This window comes from Myxine glutinosa, chromosome 4, assembly GCF_964187855.1.
Source record: "Myxine glutinosa chromosome 4, kmMyxGlut1.1, whole genome shotgun sequence".
In the NCBI taxonomy this organism is placed as follows: Eukaryota; Metazoa; Chordata; class Myxini; order Myxiniformes; family Myxinidae; genus Myxine; species Myxine glutinosa.
This window is the reverse complement of record NC_136264.1, coordinates 132,325,035-132,348,892: the sequence shown is the minus strand read 5'-3', so window position 1 is coordinate 132,348,892 and position 23,858 is coordinate 132,325,035. Positions and strand designations below refer to the sequence as shown.

Here is a 23,858-nt window from a genome sequence, read left to right as displayed (position 1 = left end):
ATATGCTCCGCAGGTTGGTCGGAGCGATGAAGAGAAGGACAAGTTCTGGTGTGCTATAGAGAAGCTGATGGAAAACGTGAAAGATGAGGAAGTTGTTGTGGTCGGAGGAGACCTAAATGGACATGTGGGAAGGAGTATGGACGGTTTTGAGGGAGTTCATGGGGGTTACGGATATGGTGTGAGAAATGGAGAAGGTGAAAGGATTTTGGAGTTTGCTGATGGAGCTGATTTGTTGATTTGTAATACTCAGTTCCAGAAAGAGGATAATAAGCTTGTTACATGCACGTCAGGTGGGTCGACGACAACCGTTGACTACCTGCTGGTGCGTACGCGAGATAGGGGGCACCTCCGGGACACAAAGGTGATCCCGGGGGAGGAAGCTGTTTCACAGCACCACTTGGTTGTCTGCGACATAAGTGTGAAAGGTGCGAGGAGAGCTCGGCGGGTGACGTACCAACCGAGAATGAAGGTGTGGAGGTTGAAAGAGGTGACGGTGAGGGAGGCATTAAAAGAGAGGCTGAGTATGGTCGAGGATGATGTGGTTGAGCTTGAAAGTGGTTGGATGTCAATGAAAGATAGTCTGTTGGGAGCCGTTGGTGAGGTATGTGGATGGACAAAAGGACCACCGAGGCACTCGGAAACATGGTGGTGGGATGATGAAGTTGGAAAGAAGATTGACGAGAAGAGGAAGAAGTTCAAGGAGTGGCAGAAGGCGAAGGGCATGGGGGCAGAAAAGGCAGAGCATGAAAGTTATAAGGCAGCCAAGAAGGCTGCAAAGAAAGAGGTAGCAAAGGCACAGGAGGCATGTAGGAAAATGTTCGGAGAACGCTTGGATTTGGAAGAGGGTCAGAGAGCGGTATTCAGGATTGCAAAGCAGATAGCGAAAGAGAGGTGTGATGTGATGGGGGTGAGTTGCTTGAAGGATGAAGTGGGACAAATCGTTGTGGACGCAGATGGAATTAAAGGAAGATGGAAGAGTTATATGGAAATACTGTTGAATGCTGAGAATGAATGGGATGGCAACATAGAGAGTAACCCAGTTTTAGGACCGGCAGAGAAGATAACCGAGAAGGAAGTTGAGGAAGCGATAAAAGCAATGAAGAGTAGAAAAGCGGGAGGGCCGACGGGAGTTGTGGGAGATATGTTGAAGGCAGCAGGAAATTGGGGTGTGAAGAGAATGACAGAGATCTGCAATCTGGTGGTGAAAGAAGGCCGCATTCCAGTGGATTGGGAACTGAGTACCCTCGTCCCTCTATACAAGGGGAAAGGTGACCCACTGGAGTGTGGCTCGTATCGAGCGATAAAGTTATTGTAGCATGGAATGAAGGTATTGGAAAGGGTGTTGGAGAGGAGGATAAGGAAGAAAGTGAAGATTGACAAAATGCAGTTTGGATTTATGCCAGGAAGAGGAACGACAGACGCACTTTTTATTGTGAGGCAGTTGCAGGAGAAGTATATGGAGAAGAGGAAGAAGTTGTTTCTTGGGTTTGTTTATCTGGAGAAAGAATTCGATAGGGTTCCACGTGAAGTAGTGACATGGGCATTGAGGAAGTTAGGAGTGGAGGAATGGTTGATCAGAGTAGTGATGGCAATGTACAAAAGAGCGCGCACAGCTGTAAGGATGAAGGACGGGAACAGTGGTGAGTTTGAGGTGAAGGTGGGAGTGCATCAGGGGTCGGTACTAAGTCCACTACTATTTGTAGCTGTCATGGAGGTGCTGGCTCAGAACGTAAAGGAGGGTTTACCATGGGAGTTGTTGTATGCAGATGATCTGGTGTTGATTGCAGAAAGTATGGATGGACTGAAGGAGAAGATGAACAAGTGGAAGGAATGTATGGAGACAAAAGGTCTGAAGGTGAATATCGGAAAAACGAAGGTGATTGCAAGTGGTAAAGCATGTGGTGAGGTGGAAAGAACTGGGAAGTGGCCGTGTGCTGTGTGCAGGAAGGGTGTCAGAGTGAATTCCATTCAATGTACAATGTGCGCTGAGTGGGTTCATCAAAAATGTAGTGGTTTGAGAGGGTCATTAACCAGTGTGGCAGCTACATTCAAGTGTAAGGTGTGCACAGAGGGAGCTGCAGATGGAGGAAATGTTGAGTTGGATCTTGGAGATGGCGTGAAGCTGGAAGGTGTGAAAACATTTTGTTACCTAGGAGACATGCTGAATGGAGAAGGTGTATCAGACTCGGCAACGGTTGCTCGAGTGAGATGTGCATGGAAGAAGTTTCGGGAACTGAGTGGCGTGCTGATGATGAGGGGAGTGTCGTTGAAGCTGAAGGGAAAGGTGTATGCTGCATGTGTGAGAAGTGTTATGATTTATGGGAGCGAGACATGGGTAATGAACGTAGAGCAGCGACGAATGTTGGAAAGGGTGGAAATGCGAATGGTTCGACGGATGTGCGGAATATCGTTGAGAGAGAGGAAGACAAATGATGTATTGCGAAAGATGATGGGAATAGAGCCTGTGATTGATGCTGTGAAGATGAACAGGTTGAGATGGTTTGGTCATGTGTTGAGGAAGGATAAAAGTGACTGGTTGAGAAGAGTGATGGAAATGAATGTAGAAGGAAGTAGAGGACGGGGAAGACCGAGAAAGACTTGGCTAAAGATGGTCGAAGAAGAAATGCGGGCAAGGGGGTTAGCAAGGGGAGATGCAGAAAATAGGGCAAAATGGAGAACATTGTCATGGGGACCGCAAGGCTAACCCCCACTCTTGCAGGGGAAATGGCCTTAAAATGCCTGTTGTTGTTGTTGTTGTTGTTGTAGTAGTAGTAGTTCCCAGATACACCTCATAATGCTGAAGCGCTAGCAGGAGAGCAAGGGTCTCTTTTTCCACAGTGGCATAATTTGCTTGATGTTTGTTAAACTTTTTCGAATAGTAGCACACCAGGTGATCCACTCCATCCTCATCTTCCTGTAATAGAACTGCCCCAGCCCCCACATCTCTTGCATCAATGGCCAACTTGAAAGGTGCTTGAAAATCCGGGGCTGCTAGGACAGGAGAGCTCATTAATATTGCTCTGACGTGGGCAAAGGCAGCCTGACATTTGTCATCCCAAACAAACTTGGTCTCTTTCCTCAGCAAATTCGTTAAAGGGGCTACCACATCAGAAAAATTCCTGCAGAACCGTCGGTACCAACCAGCCATATCCAAGAATCTCATAAGCTCCTTCTTCCCTTTTGGAACTTGGAAGCGATCAATGGCTTCTATCTTGGCTGTCACCGGTTGCACCTGACCCTGACCTACTACATGGCCTAGGAACACTACCTGTGCCTTTACAAACTCACTCTTAGATAAGTTGATGGTCAACCCTGCCTCGGTCAGTTTCTTGAAAAATGCATGGATTTGTTTAATATGATCTTCCATGGTCATGGTGTGTGTATGATGACATCATCCAGATAAGCCTCCACCCCCTCAAGGTCTGCAATAAGCTTATTAATCAGCCGTTGAAATGTAGCAGGCCCGTTTTTGAATCCAAAGGGAAGAACCTTGTACTGATACAACCCATTTGGTGTGACTAAAGCCGAGATTTCCTTGGCTCTATCAGTAAGAGGAATCTGCCAATACCCTTTCAGCAAGTCAAACTTAGTTACAAATTTAGCTGGGCCTATTCTATCAATACAGTCATCAATCCTTGGGATGGGATATGAGTCGGTCTTGGTCACTGCATTAACCCGTTTTAAATCCGTACAACAGCGAAAACTGCCATCGGGTTTTAGAACCAACACACATGGTGAGCTCCATTCACTGCTGCTTGGTTCGATGATGTCATTCTCCAACATATACTGAACCTCCTTCCGAAGATACTCCATCTTTACAGGGTTCATCCGATAGGGGTGTTGCTTCACAGGAGTGGCTTCCCCCACCTCAATATCATGATCTACCAAGTCAGTATGACCAGGTACATCTGTGAACAAATGTGCAAACTCAAAAATTAGGCTGGATAGTTGTCCTTGTTGTTCCCTCGTCAAATGACTGAGTTTCTCATCTAAATTGCTCAACACTTCCGTGTTCGTCAATCTGGGACAAGCCTGGTCATCAAAGTTATCAAACTTCACACCGGCGTCAACCTCTGCATTCTCTTGCACCCCGACTACAGGCACGACAGGTGAGACAGCCACCATTTCTTCCACAGGCTTCCTCTCATAATATTTCTTCAGTCGGTTGACATGACACAGCTGCCGCTTTTTCCGTCGGTCGGGAGTTGTCACCACGTAATCTGTTTCATTAACCCTCCTTTGGATTGCATAGGGACCAAAATATCGAGCCTGTAGTGGTTGACCTGGAACAGGAAGCAACACTAACACTTGGTCCTCAGGACTGAAATTTCTTATCTGAGATTTCTTGTCATGTCTCACTTTCATTTTATCCTGTGTCACTTTCAAGTTTCTTCTTGCAACTTCACAAGCCTTTGCCAATCTGTGCCTAACCGTTGACACATACTCCACCACTGTTGACTGTGACTCCTCCTGTAGCCACTGTTCTTTCACCAATTTCAACGGTCCTCACATTGTGTGTCCAAACACAAGTTCAAAAGGACTGAACCCCAATGACTCATAGCAAACAACAATAAGGGTATTCCTTCATCCCAATCCTTGTCACATTCAAAACAATACGTTCTGATCATATTCTTCAATGTCTGGTGAAACCTTTCCAAGGCCCCTTGGCTCTCGGGATGGTAAGTACTTGATCTTACTTGCTCCACTCCCAACAGGTATACCACTTGCTGAAAAAGCATTGAAATGAAATTGGAACCCTGATCAGACTGAATGACCTTAGGTAGGTCAACCAAAGTGAAAAATTTAATCAAGGCCTTCGCAATAACTGCCGCCGTAATTTTTCTAAGAGGCACTGCCTCTGGGAAGCTTGTGGAAGCACACATGATGGTCAACAAATACTGATGTCCAGCCGTAGTTTTAGGTAAAGGGCCTACACAGTCAATAATGACACGGCTGAATGGCTCTTCAAAAGCTGCAATGGGTTTCAAAGGTGCGGATGGGACTTTCTGATTAGGTTTTCCCACCAGCTGGCAAGAATGGCAAGATTTGCAGAACTCCGCCACATCACGTCGCAATCCTGGCCAGAAAAAATGTACCAATATTCTGTCACAGGTCTTGCTCACTCCAAAGTGCCCAGCCAAAGGTGTCTCATGCGCCAAACTCAATATCTCCTTCCGGTACAGCGGTGGCACCACAATTTGGTAATGAATTTTCCACTCATCGTTTGCTGGCACCTCTGGTGGTCTCCATTTTCTCATGAGTATTTCCCCTTTCATGAAGTAACCATCAGGTATCTTCATAGCCTCTTCCTCTGTGACGGCTTTACCAATTAAACTCCGGATCTCCGCATCTCCGTGTTGTTCTTCAACAAGTCTCTTTCGGACCAGCACTGTTTGCTCAACCTCGTTCCCAGATGTCTCCGCCAGACACTGCATTTCCTCTTTGGTTCCAGATGCCACCTTTTCCTAAAGTTCCTTGATGTCACTCCCTTTCCTATTACCTCTTTCAGAATTTTTCTCCAATACCTCAAAGGAACCCAAATCCACATCACCTTCCTTCTCCTTCTCTTCAGAGCGCTTCCCACCCATAGCACGAGTCACTGCACAGGATGGAAAGATACCCGGAATCTCCTGCTCTAACTGTGCAGTGTTATTTTCCATACTGGGCTTTTCAACCAACATTGGATTACCAGAAACCCGACCACTGGCCAAATCATTCCCGATAATAAAAGAGATTCCCTCTACAGAAAGTGTGGCTTGTAAACCTACGGTGACCGGTCCTGACACCAAATAAGACTTCTAATGGATGACATGAAGTGGAGCTTTAACATAGCCACCAACTCCCTGCAAAAGAACACTAACACCAGTTGCCGTCTTCTCTGACAATTGCAAAATGCCCTCAAGCATCAAAGATTGATGTGCTCCTGTGTCCCTCAACACCCTAACAGGTCTCTGGTTAGTCAAGTCTCCATCCAGTGACACAAACCCCTCTGAAATAAAAGGTTTGTAACCCTCTTGAACAAGGTCGTTCTGTGATGCCGTAACTTTGGCATGGCAACCTTCACAAGGCACTGTCCTCCAAGGACGATTTCTCGCATTTGCCAATGCATTCGGAGTTGTACTAGTCTGACTCCGCTCCTGATTTTTCCTTTTCAGGGCATAACATTGGGACATCAAATGCCCAGGTTTTTTGCAAAAAGTGCGAGTAGGCCCGGAGGAAAAACTCGTGGTCTGCCTCGAGCACCCCGGAAGATAGGTCTGTCTTGGAACTGTAGTCTTCTGATCCCTAAAATTCACGGTATCAGATTTGTCCTCATAGTCATCTCTAGGCCGCCTCCATGAATATTTGTTCTCCGAACCTGATTTACCATAACTCCCCTGGCTAACTCTAGGCGGGAAGTTAGGTTTGTGGAACCCCATCTTGTGTGTCAAGGCATAGTCATATGCCACGGTTGCTGCCTCATGCAACTCTGGTACTTTCTTTTCATCCAGATGTACTTTAATGTCCGCGTGGACACACTGTTTGAATTCCTCCACCAAGATCAATTGTCGCAACAGTTTGAAGTCTTTCCCAATCCCCTTCGAGTCACACCACCGATCAAACATGGTTTCCTTCATTCTGGCAAACTCCACATGGGTCTCACTCTCCCTCTTCCTGGCATTCCTGAATTTTTGCCGGTAAGCTTCAGGGACCAATTCATAGGCTTTGAGAATAGTTTTCTTCACGATCTCATAATCTGCACATTGGTCAATCGGTAAAGCCGAATAGATATCTTGAGCTTTACCCACCAAAACACTTTGCACGAACATAGTCCAGGACCCCACAGGCCATTTTAGCATTTGAGCCACTTTCTCAAAGTGTAAAAAAAACTTGGCTACCTCCTTTTCATTGAAGGGTGGAACCAGCCTCACATGCCTACCAACATCCCAAGTGTTCTGACGAGTTGTCGAACTAGCCGGCATGGATTCTACTTCTCTCCGTTCTCCCAGTAATTCCAGCTCCTTGAGTTTAAGTTCCTTCTGATACTCCATGTCACGTTCCTTTAACTCCCTTTCGGCTCTCCTTTCCTCTGCTCTTTCCTCTGCTCTTCTTTCTTCTTCAGCTCTCCTTTCCTCTGCTCTTCTCTCCTCGAGTTCTCGTTCCTGTTCTGCTCTTCTTTCCTCGAGGTCTCGTTCCTGTTCTGCTCTTCTTTCCTCGAATTCTCGTTCCTGTTCTGCTCTCTCCTTTTCTGCTTTCCTTTCCTCTGCTTTTAACCTTTCCTGGCTCTGCAGTTGTATCTCCATTTTCCGGAGCTCCACATTTTCTTTTTCCTCGGGTAACCAATCCAAGGCTACCTCTTTCCATGTTCCTTGTCCCACCAGAGATTCTACCACCAATGTCTGCATCTCTGCTTTCTTCATATGAGCTCGGACCTCCAAGTTAAAATGTTTGGCCAATATCAAGAGTTCCGATCTTTTTAACGCTTGGAACTGTGCCTCATTAGGGGACGCCGCAAACCTTTCTGCGTCAATCACCATGGTGACTATTAGTTATCACCTGTTATCTGTCACACAAAAAAACTTTCCAATTTTTTTGACAAATTTGGGAATGTTCGAAAAATTCCAAATTTAGGAATTTTGGGAATGTTAGGGAATTTAATCCCGGACGAGCCCCCAATATCTGTTACGTGCTCCTCCCCAAACAGGCATCAAGCCAAAGTCGTATTCCGGCATCAAGCCAAAGTCGTATTCCAGCATCAACCAAAGTCGATCCACTCCAGTGATCATCCGTACGATGTCTTATCGAGACCAGAATCCCATTCGGTTGACAGTTACACTGCCAAAGATGGGCGAGGGTGTCCTCGAGAAGCGAATGGGAAATCACACCCTCGGGTATGGACGTTTCACGGCTCCAAATCGGCGAACCGCAGATAAAGCGAGGCGAAAAACGTTGAGTGATACGCCAAGCGCGCGAGTCAAAATGGCCGACGGCCCGTTCTTGAGGCGAAACGGCACGACGATGATTCTCCTCGGAATCGACCGCCAAAACCTGACACGCAGGTTGATCTGTCACAGCGATAGCAACTCTGTCGCAAGAATCCCTTTCCTGGGAAACCCGAAGTTTGCCAGTGACCTCCGTTCGTCAACGTTTGCTCCAGACCTCGAAGCAGCTAGGCTTCTTCCCCGACTCACTCGCCCTGCCTTCTTCTCCTCATCTTCCTCTTCGCCGTCGTCTGGTTCCGGTTTCATTTAAAACATTGACTTTTTACCTTTTGAAAATAATAACCTCGATCTCCCTTAAACGACAACAATAATAGTACATGGAATCAAAAATGCCCACAGTGGATCAAAACCACAACAACGGAAGTGACGAATCCGTAACAGGGCACTGCATCGGAAGCACAGCGAGGTCGGCAAAATGAGAACCAGCGAGCTGGTAAGGGGGCACTGCATCAGTGGCACAGCGAGGTCGGCAAAATGAGAACCAGCTAGCTGATAAGGGGGCACTGCATCAGCGGCACAGCGAGGTCGGCAAAATGAGAACCATCTAGCTGGTAATGGGGCACTACATCAGCGGCACAGCAAGCCGGCAAAATGAGAACCAGCTAGCTGGTAAGGTGGAACTGCATCAGCAGCACAGCGAGGTCGGCAAAATGAGAACCATCTAGCTGGTAACGTGGTACTCCATCAGCGGCATAGCGAGGTCGGCAAAATGAGAACCAGCTAGCTGGTAAGGGGGGCACTGCATCAGCGGCGCAGCGAGTCGGCAAAATGAGAACCAGCTAGCTGGTAAGGGGGCACTGCATCAGCGGCACAGCGAGTCGGCAAAATGAGAACCGTCTCGCTGGTAAGGGGGCACTGCATCAGCGGCACAGCGAGGTCGGCAAAATGAGAACCAGCTAGCTGGTAAGGGGGCACTGCATCAGCGGCACAGCGAGTCGGCAAAATGAGAACCGTCTCGCTGGTAAGGGGGCACTGCATCAGCGGCACAGCGAGGTCGGCAAAATGAGAACCAGCTAGCTGGTAAGGGGAAACTGCATCAGCGGCACAGTGAGGTCGGCAAAATGAGAACCATCTAGCTGGTAATGGGGCACTGCATCAATGGCACAGCGAGGTCGGCAAAATGAGAACCATCTAGCTGGTAAGGGGGCACTGCATCAACGGCACAGCGAGGTCCGCAAAATGAGAACCAGCTAGCTGGTAAGGAAGGGGGCACTGCATCAGTGGCACAGCGAGGTCAGGAAAATGAGAACCAGCTAGCTGGTAAGGGGGAACTGCATCAGCGGCACAGCAACAACAACAACAACAACATGCATTTTAAGGCCATTTTCCCTGCTAGAGCGGGGGTTAGCCTTGCGGTCCCCATGACAATCTTCTCCATTTTGCCCTATTTTCTGCATCTCTCCTTGTTAACCCCCTTGCCCGCATTTCTTCTTCCACCATCTTTAGCCAAGTCTTTCTCGGTCTTCCCCGTCCTCTACTTCCTTCTACATAAATTTCCATCACTCTTCTCAACCAGTCACTTTCATCCTTCCTCAACACATGACCAAACCATCTCAACCTGTTCCTCTTCACAGCATCAATCACAGGCAATATTCCCATCATCTTTCGCAATTCATCACTTGTCTTCCTCTCTCTCAACGATACTCCGCACATCCATCGAACCATTCGCATTTCCACCCTTTCCAGCCTTCGTTGCTGCTCTACGTTCCTTACCCATGTCTCGCTCCCATAAATCATAACACTTCTCACACATGCAGCATACACCTTTCCCTTCAGCTTCAGCTACACTCTCCTCCTCATCAGCACGCCACTCAGTTCCCAAAACTTCTTCCATGCACATCTCACTCGAGCAACCGTTGCCGAGTCTGATCCACCTTCTCCATTCAGCATGTCTCCGAGGCAGAAAAATGTTTTCACACCTTCCAGCTTCACGCCGTCTCCAAGATCCAACTCAACATTTCCTCCATCTGCATTTTCTCCATCCTCTGTGCACACCTTACATTTGAATGTAGCTGCCACACTGGTAAATGACCCTCTCAGACCACTACATTTTTGATGAACCCACTCAGCGCACATTGTACATTGAATGGATTTCACTCCGACACCCTTGCTGCACATAGCACACGGCCACTTCCCAGTTCTTTCCACCTCACCACATCCTTTACCACTTGCCATCACCTTCGTCTTTCAGATATTCACCTTCAGACCTTTTGCCTCCATACAATCCTTCCACTTGTTCATCTTTTCCTTCAGTCCATCCATACTTTCCGCAATCAACACCAGATCATCTGGAGACAACAACTCCCACGGTAAACCCTCCTTCACGTTCTGAGCCAGCACCTCCATCACAGCTACAAATAGTAGTGGACTTAGTACCGACCCCTGATGCACTCCCACATTCACCTCAAACTCACCACTGTTCCCATCCTTCGTCCTTACAGCTGTGCGCGCTCTTTTGTACATTGCCATCACTACTCTGATCAACCATTCCTCCACTCCTAACTTCCTCAATGCCCATGTCAATACTTTGCGTGGAACCCTATCGAATGCTTTCTCCAGATCAACAAACCCAAAAATCAACTTCTTCCTCTTCTCCATGTACTTCTCCTGCAACTGCCTCACAATGAAAAGCACATCTGTCGTTCCTCTTCCTGGCATAAATCCAAACTGCATTTTGTCGATCTTCACTTTCTTCCTTATCCTCCTCTCCAACACCCTTTCCAATACCTTCATTCCATGCTCCAATAACTTTATCGCTCGGTACGAGCCACACTCCAGAGGGTCACCTTTCCCCTTGAATAGAGGGACGAGGGTACTCAGTTCCCAAGCCACTGGAATGCGGCCTTCTTTCACCACCAGATTACAGATCTCTGTCATTCTCTTCACACCCCAACTTCCTGCTGCCTTCAACATATCTCCCACAACTCCCGTCGGCCCTCCCGCTTTTCCACTCTTCATTGCTTTTATCGCTTCCTCAACTTCCTTCTCAGTTATCTACTCTGCCGGTCCTAAAACTGGGTTACTCTCTATGTTGCCATCCCATTCATTCTCTGTATTCAACAGCATTTCCATATATCTTTTCCATCTTCCTTTAATTCCATCTGGGTCGACAACGATTTGTCCCACTTCATCCTTCAAGCAACTCACCCCCATCACATCACACCTCTCTTTCGCTATGTGCTTTGCAATCCTGAATACTGCTTTCTGACCCTCTTCCGAATCCAAGCGTTCTCCGAACATTTTCCTAATTGCCTCCTGCGCCTTTGCTACCTCTTTCTTTGCAGCCTTCCTGGCTGCCTTATAACTTTCATGCTCTGCTGTTTCTGCTCCCGTACCCTTCTGCCACTCCTTGAACTTCTTCCTCTTCTCGTCAATCCTCTTTCCAACTTGATCATCCCACCACCATGTTTCCGAGTGCCTCGGTGGTCCTTTTGTCCATCCACATACCTCACCAACGGCTCCCAACAGACTAGCTTTCATTGACATCCAACCACTTTCAAGCTCAACCACATCATCCTTCTACCCTACTCAGCCTCTCTTTTAATGCCTCCCTTACTGTCACCTCTTTCAACCTCCACACCTTCATTCTTGGTTGGTACTTCACCCGCCGAGCTCTCCTCGCACCTTTCACCCTTATGTCGCAGACAACCAAGTGTTGCTGTGAAACAGCCTCCTCCCCCGGGATCACCTTTGTGTCCCGGAGGTGCCCCCTATCTCGCCTACGCACCATCAGGTAGTCAACGGTTGTCGTCGACCCACCTGACGTGTATGTAACAAGCTTATTATCCTCTTTCTGGAACTGAGTATTACAAATCAACAAATCAGCTCCATCAGCAAACTCCAAAATCCTTTCACCTTCTCCATTTCTCACACCATATCCGTAACCCCCATGAACTCCCTCAAAACCATCCATACTCCTTCCCACATGTCCATTCAGGTCTCCTCCCACCACAACAACTTCCTCATCTTTCACGTTTTCCATCAGCTTCTCTATCGCAGACCAGAACTTGTCCTTCTCTTCATTGCTTCGACCAACCTGCGGAGCATATCCCGAGATGACGTTCACCAAGAGCTTTCCAATCATCATTTTCACCATCATCAACCTATCACTCACTCTAGTCACACTCACCACACTGTCTACAAACTCCTCAGAAAACAGGACACCAACACCATTCACGCCCTCCGGGCACCCTTGTCACACAAACTTGTATTTCTGTCCCTGCCTACCCTTCACCATTCTCACACCACTTCCCTTCCATCTCGTCTCTTGCACACAACATATGTCAACTCTTCTTCTGACCAATACTTCCACCACTTCTCCTGATCTCCCTGTCATTGTCCCTACATTCCATGTCCCAAACCTCAGAAACCGATCTCCACTTCGGGCTGCACCCTGCCCATATGTAGTTGTAATTGTCATGGTTCTCTTTTTGAGGCAATGTTTTTTTATGGCCGGATGCCCTTCCTGACGCCAACCCTCTTAGTCGTCTCTTATGACACGCAGGGATACGGTGTACCTATTCTGACCAGGGTACACACTGGGAGCGAGGTCGGCAAAATGAGAACCATCTAGCTGGTAAGGGGGCACTGCATCAACGGCACAGCGAGGTCCGCAAAATGAGAACCAGCTAGCTGGTAAGGAAGGTGGCACTGCATCAGTGGCACAGCGAGCTCAGCAGGGTACCAGCTGGCTGATAAGGGGGCAGTGCATCAGCGGCATAGCCAAATTTTTCTCAGGCCTGAGAAGCAGCTTTCATGTAAAACGCTCTTACTCCTTGTAGAACTATCTTTCATCAGCAACACAAAGGTCACCTTCATCAAACTTTTTTTTCAGCCTCTGCTTTGGTATTGTTCAAACTACGAGTTTGGAGTCATCTAGGTGGTTTGTAGTATTGTCAAAGTCTACCTTTGTGATGTCAACTGCCTATTTGATGGCATCCACTGTGACAAACTTACGAAGCAGCTTTTTGTGGTATATACTGTGTTACGGATTCGTCACTTCCGTCTTTGTGGTTTTCATCCACTGGAAGCATTTTTAGTTCCATGTACTATTATTGTTATAGATTGAGTTAAATGGAGATAACTGTCTTCAAAAGGAAAAATTTGTGTTTTAAAAGAAAAACGAAATGGATCGGGAGAAACCGGAAGAAGAAGAGGAGGAGGAAAGTAGCGGAGCAAGTGAGGTCGGGAGAGAAAGGCCGAGCTGCTTTGAGGTATCGAGTGGACGCGAGCGAACGTTGGTCACGAGCGAATATTGGTTTTCCCGGGAAAGGGATTCCTGTGTCAGAGTCGTTATCGCTGTGACAGATAAACCTGCGTGATGGGTTTTGTGGTTCCGAAGTGCATCGTTGTTGGAGAGCAGGTATGCCTCCATTACGGGCCCGTCCGCCATTTAACCTCGCTCCAGCCATTTCACCTCGCTCCAGCCATTTCACCGCACCCCAGCCGATAGCCTGGTTCGCGTGTGTAACGTGGATTTCGATTGGGAATTCGCGGTTCTCTGTTTGGGAGCCGCTGAACGTTCATACCAGCGTCATTGTCTGGTGGACCGAAGGTGTGAATTCCCAGTCGCCTTTTGGGTGCACTTTTGCCTGGCGGACGTCGGCCCGACACCCACCCAGAGGCTCTTCGGCAGCGTTGACCGTCAGCCGACCTGGAGTCTGGTCTCAATACGACCTTTTTCTTGTGATCACCGGAGCGTGGATCGACTTTGGCCTGGTGCCGGGACAGTGACTTTGGGGGTGTTACATTTCGCTCACATGGAGCACCGTGAGTTATCGAGTTAAGAAACCGGTGGTACCATCATAGGAATTATATGGTATTTTTGTTGTGCAATTGAAGTATATTGTACTTGTGCTGTTATTATTGTGCGATACGAATACAATACTTGTTTTTTGGTAACACCTGATTGGTGTGGTTTCACCATTGGTCATTGGCACACATAATAGCACATCTTTCTGCCGTGACTCCTTTCGGGGCTCGGAGGTACACCGTGACCGGGGTTTGGGGAGGAGCACGTAACAACTGGGTTCTATAATATTTTTGTATAATTTTGCGGTATATAAGACTCAAATTGCATCAGCTACCAAGTATATACTGGGTTCCCCCGCTGCAGGAGGAGGTTGATGCGAGTGAAAGTAGGAAGTACTGACTCGTAGTAAAGCAAGTGTACTTCAGTCATAGGAGCTTCAAACACAACAAGCAGCCTTCTGAATCTTGCTATATCATAAACGAGAATATAAGACCCGTCGCTTTGCTGACGGAAATACCAATCTTTGCCGCCATGGCTAATCTATGGGAGAAAAAAAAAAAGGATTCCTGGGAGATCCTGCTTTCCGTGCAGGGATAACCAACATCACATGTTGGCATTTGCAGTTTTGACATGCGTGTCCATGTACCCATAAAAAAAAAAGTAAATAGTTTTTTTTGGGGATCACAAACACTCCCGGGAGTTATACGAATCCACCGTAGTTGGATTTATTGAAATCCGTTAATCCGCTCTCGAGTTATAACACGACAGACAGACAGACACGGCTCCTTTTATAATATGGATGGTCGGATTTGAAATAGCTTTCCAAAGAAATGTAGAGTTGCAAGATTATATGCATTGCTTTTTCTAAGCTAAGCCATCAAACACTGACATACCTCATAACTTCATGGTAATTACTGTCACAGAAAACACAAAAGTCTTCAAGCATACAGTAACTGTAACGATCGTCGGATTTGGACTGGTGTCCTGATTATAATCCTGATTACCAATGCAACGATAGGCAATGCGTGGACACGTGGTAAAATCTTCCACCCAGTCGGCTATACGCCATCCGCCGGGAAAGCCGAACAGATCTTTTCTTCAGTTTCCGACTTGCAGAAACTCCAATGACATCTGTTTCGGTTTGTCGGTCTGAAAGAATGAGGGCAGAGCAATGACCCAGGATGAACACCTGCAATTTTAAAGTCCTAATGAGGGCCTGGCACCAATTTCCAATGGCCATGGGTTTTGACTCGCGCAGTTGTGATAATACTCCAAATCAGAACCATGCACTCGGTGTGGAAAAACTGTTTATTGCAAGAAGCAAGAGGGGTGGGAAGGGCAAGGAAGCAACACATGTACAGAACGGAGAATTTTCTTTCATAAGCTAAATCCCCGTGCTCCCAGGAGACTGTCAGCTTATTCAAAATAACTTCTCGCCCAATCACTCGTGCACACTAAAGACAGGGATAGAGGTCACAAGACTGAAAGAACCCCTACACAATGATTGCGTGAGGTGGCGTTGGCTGGCGGTTATGGTCTCGGCGATAGAGACATGACAGGTCCAGTTGCGTCTTGGCTTGTGGCTACTGGCCAACACACACGCGTGCTTTTCCCTGTGCCATGCATGACATGCCATTCTCAGTGTCTATTTGTCCACCGCTCTCTTCCTCTCTACATCGCATGTCCTATAATTTTACACAGAAACCACCCACTCATGCTGGACATTATTAATGACATAACTAGTCTATCTTATGCTCATTACCACAACGATACCTTTATGTTTTGGCCTTTGATCCCACCGGTAGACTATTCAAAAACGAATCACGATGGAAAATGTTTGCAATATTCTATTTTATTTTTATTACTTCCGCGACCGAAGGTGCATGGAGGTTATTCCGATTTTAAAGCGCCGATTGAGAAAAATGTGAAAAACTTTCCATTTGCTTCTGGAAGGCCTACAAACCCGTGAGATTAGTTTGTGTGGCTGTGAGAGCTTGAGATGTGCCAAAACCGTGAGTTGTTGTATAGCAGTATAGCAAAACGGTTCTCTTGAGCGGGCCTCTGGCAAGGAGACAGCTGATCTTCCAGGAGCGAGCCAGAGATCCTCCACATCCAAGATGGTGTAGCTTCTTAAATCCAGGGCCATGAGATATAGAGGGACAGGAAGTCATGGGCCGAACCATGGGGACCAATCGTTGCTCTGACCATGGCCGCACTGTCAGAACAAATCCATGCAGCAGGGTAGAGTGGGGAGGATTCAGCCCCCGACTTGCATTGGTGGAGGGAGTGTAGGCAGAGGGAGTGCAACCACTGATAAGAGGCATCCCGATAGATGAAATGTGAAAGTTGGCTTGTATGCTTTCCTTCAGTCCGAACTGTCAATCCCTTTCACTTCTTGTCACCTCCACCCGAACTTGAGTGTGTAAAAAGTGGATATTAAACGTTTTACCTGTTTGTCAGAACATCTTGACGCTTCATTGGGGTGATTTGTCAATTTGAATCCAGAGAAGTCGGGGTGGCCTTCAGGGATGTGGGGTGGGGGAAGGATGGGGCTATCAGCACTCGTTTTGAGGGAGGTGCTTTCGGGACTCGGGAGGGGAAGGGGACGATTGGACTGTGGCGGGGGCAAGCTGGCCTTGGTCAGGGGGTAGGGGACTTTTGGTACTCAGTCATGGTGGGATTTAGGCATCTGGTCGGGGAGTTACAGTGCATTCAGAAAGTATTCAGACCCCTTCACTTTTTTCACATTTTGTTATGTTGCAGCCTTATGCTGAAATCGTTTAAATTCATTTTTTCCCTCATCAATCTACACTCAATACCCCGTAATGACAAAGAGAAAACAGGATTTTAGAAAGTTTTGCAAATTTATTTAAAAAAAAAAACTGAAATATCACATTTACATAAATATTCAGACCCCTTGCTATGACACTTGAAATTTAGCTGAGGTGCCTCCCATTTCTCTTGATCATCTTTGAGATGTTTCGACACCTTGATTGGAGTCCACCTATAGTAAATTCAATTGATTGGACATGATTTGGAAAGGCACACACCTGTCTATATAAGGTCTCACAGCTGACAACGCATATCAGAGCAAAAACGAAGCTATGAGGTCGAAGGAACTGCCTGCAGAGCTCAGAGACAGGATTGTGTCGAGGCACAGATCTGGGGAAGCCTACAAAAAAATTCTGCTGCATTGAAGGTTCCCAAGAGCACAGTGGCCTCCATAATTCTTAAATGGAAGAAGTTTGGAACAACCAGGACTCTTCCTAGAGCTGGCCGCCCGGCCAAACTGAGCAATCGGGGGAGAAGGGCCTTGGTAAGAGAGGTGACCAAGAACCCGATGGTCACTCTGGCTGAGCTCCAGAGATCCTGTGTGCAGATGGGAGAAACTTCCAGAAGGACAACCATCACTGCAACACTCCACCGATCTGGGCTTTATGGCAGAGTGGCCAGACGGAAGCCTCTCCTCAGTGAAAGACACATGAAAGCCCACAGAATCTTGTTTCTCACAGTCTGAGAGTCCTTTAGGTGTTTTTTTGCAAACTCCAAGTGTGCCTTTCCAAATCATGTCCAATCAATTGAATTTACCACAGGTGGACTCCAATCAAGGTGTAGAAACATCTCAAAGATGATCAAGAGAAATGGGAGGAACCTGAGCTAAATTTCAAGTGTCATAGCAAAGGGTCTGAATACTTATGTCAATGTGATATTTCAGTTTTTTCTTTTTAATAAATTTTCAAAACTTTCTAAAATCCTGTTTTCTCTTTGTCATTATGGGGTATTGAGTGTAGATCGAGGAGGGAAAAAATGAATTTAAACGATTTCAGCATAAGGCTGCAACATAACAAAATGTGAAAAAAGTGAAGGGGTCTGAATACTTTCTGAATTACCTTTGAATTCTGAATTTGAAGGTCTGATTAAATGCACTGTATATATTTTAGCACACGGTCGGAGGGGGGCGGGGGATTTTGGGAAGTGGTCAGGGGGGAGGTGGATTTCTAGGACGTTGTTGGGGAGCGTTTGGGCATGGTAGGGGGGGGGGGGTGAGACATGTCTGAGGGCTTTTGGGACGTGGCCGGGTCTTTGGGTTGCCCCGAGGGACTTTGGGTCGCGACCGGGGAGAGGAGGGCTGGACTTTTTTGCCTGCAAGGTGGGTGAACTTTCTGAATGCAGTCAGTCAAGGGGGTTGGGAGGGGGGGGGGGGTTAGAGACGGGACGTGGTTATGGGAGGGCTTTTGAGTCGGGTGGGGGGCCTTTTGAGGCTCGGTGGTCAGCGGGGTCTTTTGGGCCGTGTTCAAGGGTGCGGTGGCTTTGGCACGCAATCTTGTACTGGAGGATAAGTAACAATCTAAAATGTCCAATGTTTTTTCCAAGAATGAATGCAACTGTTTGAAAGCAAAGTCTAAATGCTTGATTCTGTTGACTATTTTGGGTTTGTATGATTTTTAAAAACTTCTTGTGTATTTATTTTATCTTACAGCTTTGTTACAGAGTTGGAGGCACTGCAGGCCATCTTCCTGGACGATCTGCAAGTTTCCTACGACGCTGACAGGTTGTACTCGCATCTCAATGCTTTCTCTGGTCACTTAACAATTTTATCGATCAGCAGTCACTAAACAATTCTTTTTTTTATCGATCAGCAGTTGTTAATAAACGAGCAATACAACAACGATCAAGATAAAGGTACATGAATGGCACTCTTGCTTGGAGGGGCAACAGCGAATGCGATTGGCTGGTGAGAGATATGAGAGGCATTTGAAAGGCCATTGGAAAGACATACTCACAATAGGCCAAGTACGAAACAAATGCAGTGTTAAAATAGTGAACCATTTGTGTTATTTATATCTTATTTTTAATATCTAAGGACAGTGGGATAGCTCAGGTGGGAGCAATATTGAATGCTTTTGGGTTGAAATCCCAGTGACTGTCTCCAGCTGAAGCTGCTTTGCATTGATATACATGCAGTGTAATATGTACATTATTGGTATGTATTATCACCTCTCATTGCTCCAAGAGGTTAGGCTTGTTGGAAATGATACTATGCTGAGATCTTCACCATCTGTGGGTGTCCGGTGGTACATGGCTTGCAATTCCTGATAATATTTAGACCTACCATCAGAAAAGTCACACGTACTCGCATTTTGTTCACTCACCGCCATTGTTTTGCCACTCACGATTGGTGAACAGGCCCATTGTCATATCAACAGTCATTTGATTGCATATGTTGCGGTGTTCTTGAATAACCGAGCAACATGGAATTGATTGTTTTATTCAGGAATATAATTTTCTTCATTGGGCGTAAGGCAACAAAATATTTTAATAAATACAGTGACAATACAGTGACCATTGCTGTTTAAGATATTTGGTGAAGTGATAAAGTCACTAGCAAGTGGTGGGTATTTTTCTCCCTTGCTAAACAATCTTTTCATTGTGTCTCCTGCTCCCCTTTCTTGTGTCCTTTTTCATTTTCTGTGCTTACCCAGGCCCAACCCATGGCATCTGCAGCTCCCATTGCATCCAGCCACAGGTGGAGACAGTAGCAGCTCGCTGGTCTGCCTGACCCTCAGTCTGCATCTCCCTCCATCTGTGAGAAATTGCTTGAACCCTATCATGTGATACGTTTTCTTCAACCCCAACCTCCCTGAATTCCTCACACTTCCTATACTACCGTATTCCTCCTTACCTTAAAACTATTCTTTGTTTTCATGAACACAATCTAAATCAATATTGTGTGCATGATTACGTTATCTCCTTGGTCCAACACATTTGGTCACTTTGTTTCTATCCCTCCAGTACCCTACTGTTCCTCCAGAAATTTGCATCGTCTCTGCTCGTGGCCTCTCGGACAGCAGATTGGACAGGTCTGACCAATCTGGTGTTCAATATTTCTCAATGTTGTTTGTTCATGGGTGAATTTGAAAGGTTATCCGTATAATTTCCTCTTATACTAACTAGAAGAGCACTCGCATAGTGCATAGTCTTGCCTCACACGTTCATTCTGACCAAAAATACCATCGTTAACTGAACACACTTCATGGCCCAATGCTATTATATGGCCCATATATCCCTATCATCCATGCAGCCTATTATGTCACATAGTTTCTTGGCATGGGTTATAAATGTCATAAATTTAATTTTTCACTCACATTGGGTCAAAGATCAGATATATGAAGTTTCAGATTTTTTGGGATAAAGATTTCAATTCACCAATTATGCCTGTAATATCACTTCACCAATGATGTCATCATTATCACCCTATATACCCTATGGGGAGTTGATGAACTTGAGGTTTAATTTTTTTTCGTTGAGCGGTTTCATAGAAAATGATGTCCAAATTCTTTTCCTTTAATCCAATATGGCTGCCATACCATGTGAACCATGATATCATAAATTAATTATTCACTTGTATCAGTCATAGATCAGATATATGAAGTTAAAGATTTTTGGAAAAGGATTTCAATTAAATCAACTATGGCTGGAATACCACTTCACTGATGTCATCCTCATCACCCTATACACCCCATGGAGAGTTGATGACATATGCTAAGTTTCAATGGTTTTTGTTGAGCAGTTTAGGATATGATATTCAATTTTTCCCCTTTAATCCAATATAGCTGCCATACCATGTGACCGAGGACGTCAGAGTTAGCATTAAAATATTGTCCTTAGGGAGTCCACCTATATTTTCATATTGTTCTCCTACGTTTTAAATTTCACATCAATCGGATAAGTGGTTGCAGACAAAACCATTTTTAAAGTGAAAATACACACACACACACACACACACACACACACACACACACACACACACACACACACACACACACACACACACACACACACAGTATGTGGACACCCCTTCTAATTAGTGGATTCATCTGTTTCAGCCACACCCATTGCTGACAGGTATATATAATCAAGCACACAGCCATGCAATCTCCATAGACAAACATTGGCAGTAGAATGGGCCGTACTGAAGAGCTCGGCGACTTTCAACGTGGCACCGTCATAGGATGCCACCTTTCCAACAAGTCAGTTCGTCAAATTTCTGCACTGCTAGGGCTGCTCCAGTTAACTGTAAGTGCTGTTATTGTGAAATGGAAACGTCTAGTCTAGGAGCAACAACAGCTCAGCCGCGAAGTGGTCGGCCACACAAGCTCACAGAACGGGACCGCCGAGTGCTGAAGCGCATAGTGCGAAAAATCATTTGTCCTTGGTTGCAACACTCACTACCAAGTTCCAAACTGCCTCTGGAAGCAACGCCAGCACAACAACTGTTCGTCAGGAGCTTCATGCAATGAGTTTCCATGGCCGAGCAGCCGTACACAAGCCTAAGATCACCATGCGCAATGCCAGGTGTCAGCTGGAGTGGTGTAAAGCTCGCTGCCATTGGACTCTGGAGCAGTGGAAACATGTTCTCTGGATTGATGAATCACGCTTCACTATCTGGCAGTCCGACGGATGAATCTGGGTTTGGTGGATTCCATGAGAATGCTACCTACCCAAATGTGTAGTGCCAACTGTAAAGTTTGGTGGAGGAGGAATAATGGTCTGTGGCTGTTTTTCATGGTTCGGGCTGGGCCCCTTAGTTCCAGTGAAGGGAAATCTTATTGCTGCAGCATACAATGACATTCTAGACGATTGTTTGCTTCCAACCTTGTGACAACAGTTTGGGGAAGGCCCTTTCCTGTTTCAGCATGACAGTGCCACCGTGCACAAAGCGAGGTCCATCCAGAAATGGTTTGGCGAGATCGGTGTGGAAGAACTTGACTGGCCTGCACAGAGCCCTGACGTCAACCCCATTGAACACCTTTGGGATGAATTGGAACGCCAACTGCGAGTCAGGCCTAATCACCCAACATCAGTGCCCGACCTCACTAATGCTCTTGTGGCTGAATGGAAGCAAATCCTCACAGCAATGTTCCAACATCGTGGAAAGCCTTCCCAGAAGAGTGGAGGCTGTTATAGCAGCAAAGGGGGGGGGGGGGGGGGGACCAACTCCATATTAATGCCCATGATTTTGGAATGAGATGTTCGATGTTCGGGTGTCCACATACTTTTGGTCATTTAGTGTATGTATATACATATACATATATAAATATATATATATATATATATATATATATATATATATATATATATATATATATATATATATATATATATATATGTATGTATATGTATAAATAAAAAAAATATATATATATATGTATGTGTGTGAAGAAGCAGCTCTTCGTTTGGAAAAGAAGTCCACAAATAGCCTGAAATGACGCAGCTTTTTATTAAAACCAACTTGTACAGATCCGGAGGAGACAAGACATCTACAGCAAGAACCAGCTTCATGCCACGTCAAGCCTTCCTGCAAACGCATTGATTCTCATTCACTTATATAGGAATACGATTATCAGAAAATCTCCGAGAGAACAAAGCGACTGGCGAGAGTCCCTCCCACCGTTATCCCTAGCCCCCACCGTTATCCGCTCTGTCATTCGGGGGAGTCAGCCCTTCATTATCATTCGGACCAGATATAGTTTCAAAGCTCCGAGGTGACGAAAGATGTAACTCACAGAGAGAAGAGTGCATGCTTGGCCAGATAAGACCATGCTTGGCCAGCCAGATAAGACCATCTAGGTGAAAAGGGCACACGTATACGAAAAACCATTTGCCCAACACGACCGAAGCGAGCCTTTCCTCATCCAAAACTAAACTGAAGCAAAAACCCTTTATTAACTTTATGAAAATAGCATTTTTAAACAACATTTAAATCATAACACATTAGCAACCAACGTCTATAACTGAACTTTAGGCAATAACAAATCTACAACTTGACATTCCTTCCTCTTGTCTCGTCGAGACAAAGTATCTTAAGAGACAACGTGCCACATCGGGCTTTATTGAAAAATAATTGTGTAATGCGGGTATCTCCCAAGGGCATATCGTGCGCCCAAAGCGCCTCGCCCGTGCATTTGGCGAACGTGTCGTGTGGTGCGTGCTCGGAGCCTGAGGGCTCAGAACATGAAAGTCCATTAACGTTTCGGATCCACAACGAAGGTGTCTGGTCCAGATGAGGTTCTGCTCCGCCAGAGGGCCACCACCTCCCCTGCGGAACTTGCTCCCCCCACCCTTTGCAGACTCAGTCCTTGCAGATCTTCGAAGTTAATCAACGATCATGCCCATGAGGTCCCTCACGTGCTGCTGTTCTGGGGAATACATAATATTGTCAGTATCTTGTGTCTCAATTTCCTGGTCAGGGTACAGAGCGTAAAAATCCGATTCACTTGAAGCATTTGAACTTAATACATATGAAGCAAAGAGAGGAACTTCCTTTATGTCAAAGTCTCCCTTGGGCGCCTGGTCGGCTTGCGGGTCTAGGATATCCACGTCGGGTCCCTCGACCGCCAGACCCAGCGTCGCAATCAGATCCATAGTTGGGTCGGAAGGGGGCGTGCAGCTGTCAGCTTGTAATACATAAGCAGCGTTAGCCAGTACACGCAAGGGGTTTATAGCACAAGTATCACAGTCATCACATACACCGTTACAGGCAGCAGCCAGTTCCCACATGGGATCCGCACAAGTATCACAGTCATTACAAAATTCAATGCAATTTTCTGGAGCGCCGGTCGCAACTGCCTTGTTGAAGGACCCGTTCAGGTCGACGGCCTCTGTGGTCAGAGCCATAGTCGTTGTCGGTGGCTTCTTCACTTTCCATCCTGTAAAATACTTTCTCATACAGAGGAGGACTAGAGATTTCATTAGTGCCCCCCAAATTACTACCCCGATTATCACAGCCAGTGCGGTCAATAACCACTTCACTATGGTGCCCGTCCATCCCTGGAACCAGTCAGTGAGCCAGCTAAATGTATAAGAATTTTCGCGCGCGATCCGATCGATCGTCAGGGCGTGGCTAGTTTCCCTTAGTCTCACTTCTGCATCACCATTGTACGCATGTGAATTACCGTGTCCAATAGTATGTCATGAGCCGTAGCGGTGTCGTTTGCCACCTTTTCTAGGGTCAAAGCCAATTTGTCTATTCGGAAACTATCCATGACTGTGCCCGCTCCTGGGAAGAAGAAACCAAACACCTTTTCCCATAGACTCCCGTGTAGTTTAGTGGTTCCATCTTC

General features: G+C 46.4%; 1 protein-coding gene across 3 annotated transcripts in view; it reads left to right on the top strand.

Moving 5' to 3' along the window:
• Positions 1-23,858, top strand: part of LOC137425244 (uncharacterized) — a 95,999-nt gene that overhangs the window by 2,963 nt on the left and 69,178 nt on the right. Inside the window, exons 2-5 of one of the 3 annotated variants that reach the window (XM_068113467.2) lie at positions 18,215-18,286; positions 18,378-18,469; positions 19,218-19,320; positions 19,528-19,595. In XM_068113467.2, the coding sequence (XP_067969568.2) occupies positions 18,426-18,469; positions 19,218-19,320; positions 19,528-19,595 (215 nt within the window). In that variant the 5' untranslated portion in view covers positions 18,215-18,286; positions 18,378-18,425. Of the gene's footprint in view, positions 1-18,214; positions 18,287-18,374; positions 18,470-19,217; positions 19,321-19,527; positions 19,596-23,858 lie in introns of all 3 variants that reach the window. The other 2 variants (XM_078776437.1, XM_068113465.2) reach the window with 2 other exon arrangements.